Raw genomic sequence first — 15204 nt, 5'->3', positions numbered from 1 at the left:
TCCACCCACCTCGCTCTCCCAGAGTTCTGGGATTACAGACGTGAGCCACCACGCCTAGCTGATATTATTTTTTTTGAGATAGGGTCTCACTCTGTCGCCCAGGCTGGAGTGCAGTGGCACAAACACAGCTCACTGCAGCCTCAACCTCCCAGGATCAAGCAATCCTCCCACCTCAGCCTTCCCAGTAGCTGGGACTACAGGCATACAGCACCATGCCTGGTTAATTTTTTTTCTGAGATGGAGTTTTGCTCTGTCGTCCAGGCTGGAGTGCAGCAGAGTGATCTCAGCTCACTGCACCCTCCGCCTCCCAGGTTTAAGTGATTCTCCTGCCTCAGCCTGCCAAGTAGCTGGGATTACAGGCACCTGCCACCACATCTGGGTGATTTTTGTAATTTTTTTTTTTTTTTTTTTTTTTTTTTTAGTAGAGATAGACTTTCACCATGTTGGCCAGGCTGGTCTCGAATGAACTCCTGACCCCAAGTGATCTGCCCACCTGGGCCTCCCAAATGCTGGGATTACAGACGTGAGCCACCGTGCCCAGCCATCTTTTTTTTTTTTTTTTTTTTTTGAGATGAAGTCTCACTCTGACCCCCAGGCTGGAGTGCAGTGGCATAATCTTGGCTCACTGCAGTCTCTGCCTCCCAGGTTCTAGCGATTCTTGGACTACAAGCACGTGCCCAGCTAACTTTTGTATTTTTAGTAGAGACAGGGTTTCACCATGCTGGCCAGGCTGGTCTTGAACTCCTGACCTCAAGTGATCCACCTGTCTCGGCCTCTCAAAGTGCTGAGATTACAGGCATGAGCCACTGCACCCGGCCAAAGTTAACGATTTTGAGATGGCGAGATGACCCTGTGTCATCCAGGTGGGCCCTGAGTGCCATTACACGCGTCCTTATAAGAGAGAGGCAGAAGGAGATTTGACACACACACAAAGAGGAGAAGGCCATGAGAAAACAGGGCAGAGAGGTCTGAAGATGCTGGCCTTGGCTGGGCACAGCGTTCCCACCTGTAATCCCAGCACTTTGGGAGGCCAACGCAGGAGGATCACTTGAGCCCAGGTGTTCAAGACCAGCCTGGGCAAGATGGTGAGACTCTATGATATGATAGAGTTGACCTGACCCAATCATATGAGCCCCTTAAAAGAAGAGAGTGTTCTTTTTCCAGTCCCGGGAGAGAAGTCAGAGATTTGAAGCATGAGAACAATGCATTATGTCATAGCAGGCTTGGAGATGGAGAGGACCATGTGGCAGGGAATGTGGGAGGACTTCAGAATCTGAGAGTGGCCCCAGGCTGACAGCTAGCGAGGAGCAGAGCCCAGTCCTGCAGCCTCAAGGGATTGAATTTTGCCAACAACAAAAATGAGTTTGGAAGTGAATTTTCCCCAGAGTCTCCAGGCAGGAACTCAGCCTGCTGACACCTTGATTTAGGCCTGTGGGACTGTGTTAATTTCCACTGCTGTGTAACAAATAGAAACTAATACAGCCTCAGACACCCCTCATTCCATAGGGCAGCTCACGGTCTGCAGAGGGACAGAGTGGGGCCCTCTAAGGCATGGGGTCCAAGGAAGGGGATCCCCTATTGCATGGGTCAAAGGGCAGTACTTCCCTCCATTCCTGAATTTGAATTCTGTGCACACCCAGCATCCAGTGTTATTCCTTGTGTATCAGAGTGTTGCCTGGGGCATATGTTTGGAAAGCTTGGGTCTCCTGTTGTGTCCTAGCTGCAAGGGAAGCTGGGACATTCAGCTGTGACATGGATTAGGGGGGTGGAACTCATAACACAGAGCATTCCCTAAACATGGTTAGGCTGTTCAGGTCATGATCACCCACTCCCACAACCAATCTTCCAGGATTATGTAGGAGAATCAAATAGGCCAATACATGTCACATGCTAAGAACAGAACCCGGCACATGCTAAGTCCTCAGCAGTACTCAGTAGGTGTTATATTTCAAGCAGAATGATCTCTCTAAAATGAAAATATGAGCATAAAACCCTTCATGTTTTCTGTTATGTTTGAATATTTTCTAATAAAATGCTGGGGGCTGGGAGGACAGCTCTCCATGCTTTCTCAGTGCCTGTGGGATGCAGCTCAAGGCGCCCCATGATCTGGCCCCTGCTGGCTTCCCCAGCCCCACCTTGGCCTTGCCTTCTCTGCCACTGTACCGGCCAGCTATGGGCCTGTGAAAAAGCCAGACAAACTGCTCCTTCCTCTTCCCAACACTGTGCTACCCATGCAGCGGGGCTGGGAGGCTCCAGCCCAGGGTGGGAGGCTGGACTGGGGCGGCATCTCTGAAGGCCTGCGGGTGCAGGAGAGAAGCCTCCATCATCACCCCTTGAAACAAGAAAATCAGACGCGGAGGCAGCTTTTCATAAGTCCACAGCCATTCATTTGAAAGAATCATGTTTATCTTTTGACATGATATGCTTCCAGCTATTTTGGTGTTTTGGTGTTAGACATGAAAAAAAGGACGCGGATAGATGGTAGTAGGCAGGTGTTTTAATTGCTTGCCTGATATCCTTTATTTATTTATTTATGGGGTCTCGCTCTGTTGCCCAGGCTGGAGTGCAGTGGTGCGATTTAGGCTCACTGCAACCTCTGCCTCCCAGGTTCAAGTGATTCTCCTGCCTCAGCCTCCCAAGTAGCTGGAATTACAGGCATGTGCCACCATGCCTGGCTAATTTTTGTATTTTTAGTAGAGATGGGATTTTGCCATGTTGACCAGGCTGATCTTGAACTTCTGACCTCAGGTGATCCACCTGCCTCAGCCTCCCAAAGTGTTGGGATTACAGGCGTGAGCCACCACGCCTGGCCCTTTATTTATTATTTTTTATTACATATATATTTTAAGAGAGGGTCTCAGTCTGTCACCCAGGCGAGGGTGCAGTGGCGTGATCACAGCTCACGGCAGTCTCCACCTTTGCCTGGCCTCCTTCACAGTGCCGTGTTAGTCCTCAAGCCTCTCCTTGGTCTTCTTCAAGTTGGTAAAAGGCATCATCGTCCCTCAGGAATCTACAGCCATCTTTCACCTCCTAGCAAATCTATCATTTCTGCCTCCAAAACACATCCCAGCTTTGTCCACCTCTCTCCAGCTCCACCAGCCCATTCTAGCCCAAGCCTCCATCTCCTCGCATCTGGTGACTCCAGGAACCTTCTCACTGGTCCCTCACCGTCATTCTTGTCCCACTACACTCTATGCTCTGCACAGTGGCCCATGAGGCTTCTAGAAACATGAATGAGATGGTTTCACTTCTCTGCATAAGACTTTTCAGAGGCTTCCCATGGCACTGAAAATCAAATAGCAACTCTTCCCCTGACCTGCCCTCAGCTCTGGCTGCACCCTCCTCTCTCCCCAGGTTCTGGGACATGCTGTCCTTGCTGTTCCTCTTGTGTTTCCAGATCTTTGCATTTACTGTTCTCTTCGTACTGTGTGTCACATGGCTGGATTCTTCTCCTCCTACAGGGTCACTTCACGAACTGGGTTATCTCTGACCTTCCCCTCAAGCTCTAGCACATCACCCAGGTGTCAAGGGTGGGATGAGAATGTGGCAGACCTCCTGCTTCTACTTCTCTGAAGAGTCAGGGGCAGGCTGGGCGCAGTGGCTCACACCTGTAATCTCAGCATTTTGGGAAGCCAAGGCAGACGGATTGCTTGTGGCCAGGAGTTCGAGACCAGCCTAGCCAACATGGCAGAATCCAATCTCTACCAAAAACACAAAAATTATCTGGGTGTGGTGGCGCGTGCATGTAGTCCCTACTAGGGAGGCGAGGCAGGAGAATCGCATGAACCCAGGAGGCGGGAGTTGCAATGAGCCAAGATCGTGCCACTGCACTCCAGTCTGGGTGACAGAGGGAGACTCTGTCTCAAAAAAAAAAAAAAAAAAAAAAAGGTCAGGGTCAGAGGGGCCATGCTTGGGTTGGATTTGGATTTGCTCCTCCTGGCGTCTGCGGCCTCCCCGGCCTCTGTGCTGGGCTCACTTCTACTCAGCTGGGGAGGCCCAGACTCACAGGTTTGTGGCCACCCACTGGGAAACAGGTGTCCAGCCAGGAGCTCCATTTTAACAGCCACAAACTAGCACAGCAGCACCATCTCCACGGCGACAGCCAGCCTGGTCCCAGGAATGACAGCACAGGCTCATGCTGGCGCCAGTGGAGGCTGACTGGGCAGTGGAGAAGCAGCAGCTCTGAGTGGAATTGTTTCCTGTGCCTCTCTCAATCTTCCTTAGTCTTCTGTGGCCATTGGAAAAGCTTCTGTGAGGACTGGTCTCCAGGGAAGAGGGAAATCCTCCAAAGAGAATGCAACCAACTTTTATTCCTTTGCTTACAATCTTCCCATGGCTTCTCAACCCACTTGGAATAAAATCTAAAGAATTATCCAGCCGAGCGCGGTGGCTCACGCCTGTAATTTCAGCACTTTGAGAGGCCGAAGCGGGCAGATCACCTAAGGTCAGGAGTTCGAGACCAGCCTGGCCAACATGGCAAAACCCCATCTCTACTAAATATACAAAAATTAGCCAGGTGCAGTGGCATGCACCAATAGTCCCAGCTACTGGGGAGGCTGAGGTGGGAAAATCACCTGAACCCGGGAGGTCGAGGCTGCAGTGAGCCAAGATCATACCACTGCACTCCAGTCTCGGTAACCAGAGTTAAGAACCTGTCTCAAAAAATAAAAAATAAAAATAAAAAAGAATTCTCCAAGGTGGTGCCACCATAGGCGGCTTGGTTTAAGCAACAGCTTGGTGGTCACAGAAACCAAATAGTAGTAAAGTACCAAGGTGAGCTGGCAACCTCCATGGGCCAAGAAGCACATCCCAGATGAGAAGCAGGGCTCCTGGTGGGATTCAGGAAGGGGCCGAGGTAAAAATAGGAGGTCAGCAATTGCTGATGGAGTCTCGGGCTGAGACAAGCCAGGACTAGAGAGGTAGACTTAGAAATCCCTAATTTCTGGGTTTTGGAAAGACCTTGTAATAGAACACTGATGTTTGTCTGCCTACCCTTCCCACTTCCTTTTCCCATTTGTCTGGTAACAGAATCTTCCTTCCTAAGGAAAATCCACTGGATGTGGTTCACGCAGGGCTCACACGGCTCCCTCGTCTTCTCCCTACTTCCTGCCACGGGAGCCAGCACATGACCCAGGCTGGCCAATGGGATGACACCTTGGCCCTGGCCACAGTGATTGGTTCAGGGATGGATCTGTAACTCACATCTGATCAATCAGAGTCTTTCCTGGGACTTTCCTAGCAGAGCAGAGCTATCAGGAAAGACTTGTTTGCTCCTCTGAGGTTGTTAAAAGAAGAGAATGTGAGGATATCTTGCTACATACAGAGGTGTTCAAGAAGGAAGCCAAATAGAAGCAAATGGAGCCAGGATGTAGGGAGAGGGATCCGCTCTGATGACATAGTTTGAACTCTTATCTTCATCCATGTCCGAGGACAGCACCATCTCTTCAGCTGCCCAGTTACATCATCAGATAAATTCCCCTTTGAGGCTTTGTGGTTAACGTAAGTTGGGTTTCTGTCACTTACTGCCCAAACGATCCTGGCCGACACAGACCTGCTTAGCATCCTATCTACACAGACCTCCAACACAAACTCATCTTGTAGCTGCATCCCTGCCTTTGACTCCAGATCTGAACTTGGTTGTGAGAATAGGAGAAGCTGAACAGCCTCTTGGTTAATTTCCGCCATAACCAGTCCCTGCTTTGTATCCCATTACAAGGAGGGATACAAAATATCCATTACAAGGATAAGGAGACAGGATAAGGCCCTGTCTCCTTATCCTGGCTTTTAGTCCTTCCAGCCCCAGTAGGGACAGCTGGCCAGAACCTGTCACTTGCTGCTGTATCCTGAACATTGCTCGAGCCTGTCTGGATTTCCACCTATGGTCCACACCAGTCCTACTTGATGCAAAATACATTCCCCAATTCCTATGCTCCATGGGTCTACCCATTTCACAGATGTCTAAGTCATGGTTACATGAACTTAAGGCTTCACAGAGCAACTTAAGGCAGCATTTCCCAAACTGTGTACTGTGAGACTCCATTTGGCCGTTTAGTGAGATGTTAATAGACAGTCCATTAACCAGGAGTAAAAAAGCAAAGCTGGCGATAGTTTTGTCTTCCATTTTATATTTTAAAATACAAACAGTAGAGAAACTTTTATTTGAAGGTTATCTTCTAAAGTTGGCACTTAAGATGAAAATCACGGCTCATCAAAATTGCCTTTTAAACCCTTAAATTGTCCACAAAGCATAGCAAACACCTCCCACTTCCCAGTGGGTCCGCTGGAGCCAATTTTGCCTCCAGATCTAGAACAAGTTGCTGTTTTTACAGTTTTGCTCCAGGTGAAGGTGAAGGAGTTGACTTATTTTAGGGGTCATGTGGTTGAAAAATATGTACCTAGATTAATAAGTAGAGCAGCAAGATGCTCGCTAAAAAGCACGTGGGAGCAGAGACTGATGGAGGGAACACCAGATGCCAGTACCCCATCTCACACCTACTCCAGGGAACCCGGTTGCTGAATCATTGCATTATTTATATTGTTCTCTCTCTCTCCATGTCCCCATGGAACATGTATAACTGAATTTGAGGGAGTTAAATACATATAAGTTATGATTTCACCATGTGAAAGAAAAATGTTTATCAATACAAGGTGTTCTCATAGTAATCTGTTTTTAGAAATTTTATTATTATACAAGAATCTGCTTTTAATAAATTGAAGGCTGGCCATGGTGACTCACACCTGTAATCCCAGCACTTTTGGAGGCCAAGGCAGGTGGATTGCTTGAGCTCAGGAGTTCGAGACCAGCCTGGACAACTATGGTGAAACCCTGTCTCTACCAAAAATGCAAAAAATTAGCTGGGCGTGGTGGTATACACCTGTGGTCCCAGCTACTCAGGAGGCTGAGGTGGAAGGATTGCTTGGGCCTGGGAGGCATAGGTTGCAGTGAGCTGAGATCACACCACTGCACTACAGCCTCGGTGACAGAGTGAGACCTCATCTCAAAAAAAAAAAAAGAAAGAAAGAAAGAAAGAAAAGAAAGAAAGAAAGAAAGAAAGAAAGAAAAGGAATTGTAGGCCAGACACAGTGGCTCATGCCTATAATCCCAGCACTTTGGGAGGCCAAAACAGGAGGATCACTTGAGGCCATAAGTTTGAGACCAGCCTGAGCAACGTAGGGAGACCCCCATCTCTACAAAAAAAATAAAAAATTAGACATCATGACGTGTGCCCATGGTCCCAGCTACTTGGGAGGATGAGGCAGGAGGATCACTTGAGCCTGAGAAGTTGAGGCTGCAGTGAGCTGTGATCATGCCACTGCACTCCAGCCTAGGGAGATACAATGAGACCCTGTCTCTAAAAAAGAAAGAAATAAAAAGATTGTATGCTGGGCCCAAGAATGTCAGGAAGTCCCATCACTTGCTACATGAAATTGTGACATACAATCTATGTATTAATGCAGAAGGGAGCATTTACTAATTATGCTCTTTACCATTGGTCCTATGATAGCTGATTTAAGTAATGTGTCTTATTTTAGATTTCAGCACATATATATATATAAATAGATATATATATAAATAGATATATAAACATATATATAAATAGATATATATAAATAGATATATAGATATATATAAATAGATATATATAGATATATATAAATAGATATATAGATATATATAAATAGATATATAGATATATATAAATAGATATATAGATACATATAAATATATATAAAATATACATATAAATATATATAAATATATATAAATATATATAAATATATAAATATACAAATATATATAAATATATATAAATATACAAATATATAAATATATATAAATATATATAAATATATATAAATATATATAAATATATAAATATATATAAATATATATAAATATATAAATATATATAAATATATATAAATATATATAAATATATATAAATATATATAAATATATATAAATATATATAAATATATAAATATATATAAATATATATAAATATATAAATATATATATATATATAAATATATAAATATATAAATATATATAAATATATAAATATATAAATATATATAAATATATAAAAATATATATAAATATATATAAATATATAAAAATATATATATAAATATATATAAATATATATATAAATATATATAAATATATATAAATATACAAAAATATATATATAAATATATATAAATATATAAATATATATAAATATATAAATATATAAATATATATAAATATATAAATATATAAATATATATAAATATATATAATATATAAATATATAAATATATAAATATATATAAATATATATAATATATAAATATATAAATATATAAAAATATATATAATATATATAAATATATAAATATATAAAAATATATATAATATATATAAATATATAAATATATAAATATATAAATATATATAAATATATATAATATATATAAAAATATATATAAAAATATATTATATATAAATATATAAATATATAAATATATAAATATATATAAATGTATATATAAATATATAAATGTATAAATATATATAAATGTATATATAAATATATAAATGTATATATAAATATATATAAATATATATAAATATATAAATGTATATATAAATATATATATAAATATATAAATGTATATATAAATATATATATAAATATATAAATGTATATATATAAATATATATACAAATATATAAATGTATTTATATATAAATATATAAATATATAAAAAATATATAAATATATATAAATATATATAAATATATATAAATATATATATAAATATATATATAAATATATATAAATATATATAAATATATATATAAATATATATATATAAATATATATATAAATATATATATATAAATATATATATAAATATATATATATAAATATATATATAAATATATATATATAAATATATATATATATTTTTTTGAGACGAAGTCTTACTCTGTGGCTCAGGTTGGAGTGCAGTGGTGCAATCTCAGCTTATTGCAACCTCCGCTTCCTGGGTTCAAGCGATTATCCTGCCTCAGCCTCCCAAGTAGCTGGGATTACAGGCACCCACCACCATGCCCGGCTAATTTTTGTATTTTTAGTACAGATGGGGTTTCCACCACGTTGGCCAGGCTGGTCTTGAACTCTTGACCTCAAGTGACCTGCCTGCCTTGGCCTCCCAAAGTGCTGGAATTACAGGCAGGGGCCACCGTGCCCAACCCAGCATATATGTTTACCATTCGGTATTTGTTGAACAGTAAACATATGAATCAAATAATAGTAATCCTAATAATAGCATTATTAATAATAAGAACTAACACTTAATCAGGGATTGCTATATGCCATATATTTCTCAAACAGCTTTGCATTTATTAGTTCATTTAATATTCCTATCAACAATTCTCCCCATTTTACAGATGATGAAACCAAGGCTCAAAGAAGTGAAGGATTTTTGAATCCACATTTCCGGATCTCAAATCCTGAACTTGGACCTGGTTACTTTGAGGGCCAGAGCAGAGGATGTATATAAAAATACATACATGTATTTTATATACATATATACTATTATATAATCAAAAAGATTATTATAATTATAATTATTATTATTTTGAGATGGAGTCTTGCTCTGTTGCCCAGCTGGAGTGCAGTGGTGTGATCTCGGCTCACTGCAACCTCCACCTCCTGGGTTCAAGCGATTCTCCTGCCTCAGCCTCCCGAGTAGCTGGGATTACAGGCACGCACCATCACGCCCCACTAATTTTTGTATTTTTAGTAGAGACAGGGTTTCACCGTATTGGCCAGGCTGGTCTCAAACTCCTGACTTCATGATCCACCTGCCTCGGCCTCCCAAAGTGTTAGGATTACAGGTGTGAGCCACCGCTCCCGAACTCAAAAAGATTATTAAGATTATTTTAAAAAATAGATATCAGATATGGAGCTCTTATCCTATGTCAGTCATCATGATAAGGGCTGTTCATGCCTTTTTTTTTTGGTTAATTGCCACAACCCTATGAACAGATGCAGAAACTGAGGCTCAGAGAAGTTAATGACTTGGCCCAGAAGACATAGCCAGTATTATGAAATAAGTTACCCTAACTCTTAGTAAACTACACTGCCACTCTCTATAGATACAAATTGCCTCCATCATCATTATCAATCAGCACAGAGAATAAGAGGCACTCATCATCAGGGAAATTCAAATCACAACCACAATGAACTACCACTTCACACCCACTAGCATGGCTATAATAAAAAAGACAGACAATCGGCTGGGCGTGGCGGCTCATGCCTGTCATCCCAGCACTTTGGGAGGCTGAGGTGGGTGGATCACTTGAGGTCAGGAGTTTGAGACCAGTCTGGCCTACATGGTGAAACCTCGTCTCTACTAAAAATACAAAAATTAGCCAGGAGTGGTGATGCACACCTGTAATCCCAGCTACTCGGGAGGCTGAGCAGGAGAATCGCTTGAACCGGGAAGGTGGAGGTTGCAGTGAGCCAAGATTGCGCCACTGCATTCCAGCCTGGGCAGCAGAGCAAGACTTCATCTCAAAAACAAAAACAAAACAACAACAACAAAACCCAAAAAGACAGACGATAACAAGCGTTGGTGAGGATGTGGAGAAACTGGACCCCTCACACTCTGCTGATGAGAATGTAAAAAACTGCAGCTGCTGTGAAATTCAGCTCCACATTCCCCCCAAAGGTGAAACATAGTTAACATATGACCTAGCACTTTTATTCTTAGGTACATATTCAAGAGAAAGGAGAATACATATCCACATAAAACCCTGTACACAAATGTTCACGTGGCATTATTCATGATAGCCAAAAAAGAGAAACAACCCCAATGTCCATCAATGGATGAATGGATAGATAAAAGTAGTCTATCCATGCAATGGAATATTACTCAGCCATAAAAAGGAATGAAGTATCGGCCGGGTGCAATGCCTCACGCCTGTAATTCTGACACTTTGGGAGGCCGAGGCAGGCAGATCACTTGAGTCCAGGAGTTTGAGACCAGCCTGGACCACATAGTGAGACCCTGTCTCTTAAAAAAAAATTGAATGAAGTATCACCATATGCTACAACATGGATGAGCATTGAAAACATGCTAAGTACAAACAGCCAGCCACAAAGGACCACATATTGTGCAGTTCCATTTATGTGAAATGTCCAGAACTGGCAAATCCATAGAGGCAGAAAGTAAATTGATGGGTGAGAAGGAGGAGAAACAGTGTTGGAAATGATGGCAAAGGAGTGTGGGATTCCTTTTGAGTCGATGAAAATATTCTAAAATTGATTGTGGGGATGGTTGCACAACTCTGGGAATAATCTGAAAATCATTAAATGGTACCCTTTAAATGGGTCAATTGTATGGTGTATAAATTATCTCAGTAAGTTTCTTTTAGAAAAAACAAAAACCAAAAAGCAGGGCCTTCCTGACATTGGCGAGGATCTAAAGTTATAATACATTTTCAAGCCTGGTCCTATTCCTCCCAAGCACGGTGACTCAGATGCCAGCATGATCACCAGGTGTGCCCTGAGATCCTTGCCTCCTCCCTGGGGTTCCAGGGTGTTGCCCTGCGCTTTCCTACCTTCCCCAGGCACGCCCTGCCCTGCTCGCCCTGGTGGGCCTGGAGTAGAGCTGAAAGGAATCCTGTGGCTTCTCTCTGCTGCAGCCTGGCACTGTTTCCTCTTGCCTGCTGCTGCTTCCTCCCTCCCGCCCAGCTGGCTGTGAGAGCACGTCTCAGATTCGAAAACCATGTGAGATTCAGAATGTGCACCTGAAGCTGCCCCCTGGGGCTTTCTGTGCTGTCGGCCACTGCATCGATCTGGGTCCTCCCCAGATCCCACTTACCAAACGTAGGAAAAGATGATCACGTGGAAGAACCACTTAATGGTGCCATAATTCATGCTCTGGATCCGAGTGACTTTGTTCGTCTCATACTGGAAAACATCACTGCAGCTGCAGCAGGCCGGCATGGTGACAGGCTCCCTCCCTGCACGGAGCCGGACCAGAGCTCTACTCTTCCTGACGGGGCCACAGCAAGCCCCCTCCCAGTAACTGCAAAATGAAACGTACTGGTTTTTAGCAGGAGTCTTTAACTTCAAGCTCCTCCAATGACTGCAAAGTTGGGGCGGGCCTTGGCAGTGGCCCCACATGTGGCTGCAATAAACAAGAAGCACCAAGTCCTATGGGCCCGGCTGGCAGATGACCTCGCCCCAGCTGGCCTCCCCCAGATGCCTACACAAAGATGGTGTTCAGAGGATAGGCATTTTTAGAATTCTCCCTTTTCCCCCCTTTCCTTTCACTTTTTTGGTCTCATGTCTGTTGGGAGAAAGGGGCAGCCTTGCAAATGTCACAAGACCCGGAGCTTCCATTGTGCCTCAGAAAAGGACTGAGATCTTTCCATTGCCTGAAGCCCCACTCAGAGATTGATTCATTCATTTCTACAACCCTTTATTCAGCCCCTGATGTATAGGAGCTCTGGGTAAATGAAGATCTCCCCCTCTTCTTCCACTGTACCTTATAATACTCTGGTCTGCAGTTGGTGGGGGAAATCAGATTTGCAGGGGTAGAGGTGGTGGAGGTGGAGGGGCTTTATTTTTCTGCCAGATCTTTCATGCTTGACCCTCTGAGTTACTCTCCACCCTAGTCTGCACCCCGGAAGGTCGACCCATGACCTAGACCAATCAGCCAAAGATCACCAGGGACACAGTGGCAGTCCAACAAAGTTAGGTTTATTGACCTATTCAGTGAGGGACACCACCCACCAGAAGAGCTACTGCATATCACCAAACAAAGGAAGACAGCGATTTATTATAGGATTCCGAGGAAAGTGGTGTTTAGATAAAATCTAAATGAAGTCATGTTTTGATAGACTCAAAGCAAAACAGGTCTGTACAAAGCTGTCAACTTCAAGTCTGGATTGCAAAGAGGACCCAGGGCCCTGTTTCCTAGGAAGCAACATAGCTAAGATAAATGTCAAATGTGTACAGAAACTCTTCATCTGAAGCTCTGCTCCTGAGTTGTAAATTGAGGCTGCTTCTCTGTGTCAAGATGACTTAGATCCTCCAGGCAAAATTGGAATATTTCAGTCCTAGTCATGTAATTTCAAACAGCAAAGTTTCTGAAGGTCTCTGATTTTAAAGGACAATGTTTCAGCAGTCACTCAAAGAAGCAAGGTTGTATTATCACTTTACAGCTACAGAGAAATATTGTTCCCTGTTATCTTTACAGCTGGCTTGATCCATTTCTGTTATTCCAGCCTGCTAAGTGGCCAGGTAGATTTTTAGTTTTTCAGTCTAAACTATTTTTACTTTCCCGCCCATACAAACTGCATCAGGGTTCCCCTCACCTTCTGGCTTCCAGTTCAAGAGACTGGAGAGCAGTGAGGATGGACGTGACTCCCTGGCCCTGCCCTTCTCAGTTGTATATAGGCGGGGCTTCTGGGCACCACTCCCTCCTTTAGTCCTGGGAGTGAAAAGGGCTCCCCACTCTTGCCAGCCCCAGGCAGCTCACTATCTCCTATTGCTTTTTCTTAACTCTGTCCACACCTTTGTAAATGGTTCCATCATTAGTTACCCCACTTGAGTATGCCATTGCTTTCCTGCCGGGAATCTGAGTGATACGGTCATCTTCATCTGTAAAAAGAGGAGATTCACAGGTTAAAGCCTGATGCTTAGAACATAGGCTCTAGGGGACTAATGGCCTGGCTTCCAATCCTGGCTTCACATCTTACCAGCTCTGTGACCTTGGACAGCTCTGTCTATTCTATTCATTCCCTCATTCCCAAGAGCACCAGGAATAGTAGATATGGCAGTGAACAGGCAGACAAGTCAAATGTCCATCAACTGATGGATGGATACACAAAAGGACAAAAGTCCATAGAAGGGAATATTATTCAGCCATAAAAAGGAATGAAACACTAACCCATGCTCCAACATGGATGAACCTTGAAAACATTACGCTTAAGTGAAAGAGGCCAGACACAAAAGGATAAATCTTTTACGACTCCATTTATAGGAAATGTCCAGAATAGGTAAATCACTTCAGTGTTGCTCTTGCTACCACTCAAAGACATCTATTTTCTTGTCTTTCTTTCTTTTTTTCTTTCTTTCTTTTTTTTTTTTTTTTTGTTTTTGTTTTTTTGTTTTTTTGAGATGGAGTCTCCCTCTGTTGCCCAGGCTGTAGTGCAGTGGCAAGATTTTGGGTCACTGCAACCCCTGCCTCCTGGGTTCAAGCGATTCTTGTGCCTCAGCCTCATGAGTATCTGCAATTACAGCCATGCGCCACCACACTCGGCTGATTTTTGTGTTTTTAGTAGAGATGGGGTTTCACCATGTTGGCTAGGTTGGTCTCGAACTCCTGGTCACAAGCGATCTGCCCGCCTTAGCCTACCAAAGTGTTGGGATTACAGGTGTGAGCCACTACACCCGGCCTGTTTGTTGTCTTTCTGCTGCACTCTTGCACTGGTCCCTCATGCTCTCCCCTCTCCACTCCTTCAGCCCTTGTCTGCTATTTCACCACTGCTACCTCCTCCACTCCATGGATTCTGTTCTCAATGAGGTTACCAAAGACTTCTCAGTTGCCAGACTGGGTGGATATATTTTATTCCTTATGTTACTTGATCTCTTGGATGCATTCAACATCACTGGCTACTTTCTGTGTCTTGGACCAGTTTTTTCCCTTGGTTTCCATGACTTTCCTGGGTCCCACGTTCTCCTGGTTTCTCATTTGTACTTCTATGACTCTTTATCTTATCTTTCTTTTTAAAAAATTAATTTAATTAATTTATTTCAGAGACTGGGTCTTGCTCTGTCGTCCAGGCTGGAGTGCAGTGGTGCAATCATAGCTCACTGCAGCTTCAAACTTCTGGGTTCCAGTGATCCCCCTACCCAGCTGCCTGAGTAGCTGGGACCACAGGCACATGCCACCAAGCCTCGTTAATTTTTTTTTTTAATTTTGTAGAGATAGGGTCTTGCTATGCTGCCCAGGCTGGTCTCGAACTCCTGGCTTCAAGTGATCCTCCTGCCTCAGCCTTCCAAAGTGCTGGGGTTACAGGCATAAGCCACTGCATCCAATTTTTGTCTTATCTTTCTCTGGCTCTCTTCTCCCTGTAAATATCAGTTCCAGCAAATTGTCTCTCAGCACTTTTTATGATTCTATCAGGATAGG

The 15204-nt window shown here is 42.8% G+C and overlaps 1 protein-coding gene across 1 annotated transcript in view; it reads right to left on the bottom strand.

Moving 5' to 3' along the window:
• The window catches only part of P2RX7 (purinergic receptor P2X 7), a 55971-nt gene extending 43852 nt beyond the window's left edge, over positions 1 to 12119 (bottom strand). Inside the window, exon 1 of the mRNA XM_024257337.3 lies at positions 11884 to 12119. Within this exon, the coding sequence (XP_024113105.1) occupies positions 11884 to 12008 (125 nt within the window). The 5' untranslated portion in view covers positions 12009 to 12119. The remainder of the gene's footprint in view (positions 1 to 11883) is intronic.
• Positions 12120 to 15204: the final 3085 nt, after the last annotated feature.

The sequence above is a fragment of the Pongo abelii genome, chromosome 10 (genome assembly GCF_028885655.2).
Source record: "Pongo abelii isolate AG06213 chromosome 10, NHGRI_mPonAbe1-v2.0_pri, whole genome shotgun sequence".
Taxonomy (NCBI): domain Eukaryota; kingdom Metazoa; phylum Chordata; class Mammalia; order Primates; family Hominidae; genus Pongo; species Pongo abelii.
Note: the sequence above shows the minus strand (reverse complement) of the source record. Positions and strands in the feature narration are given on the sequence as shown.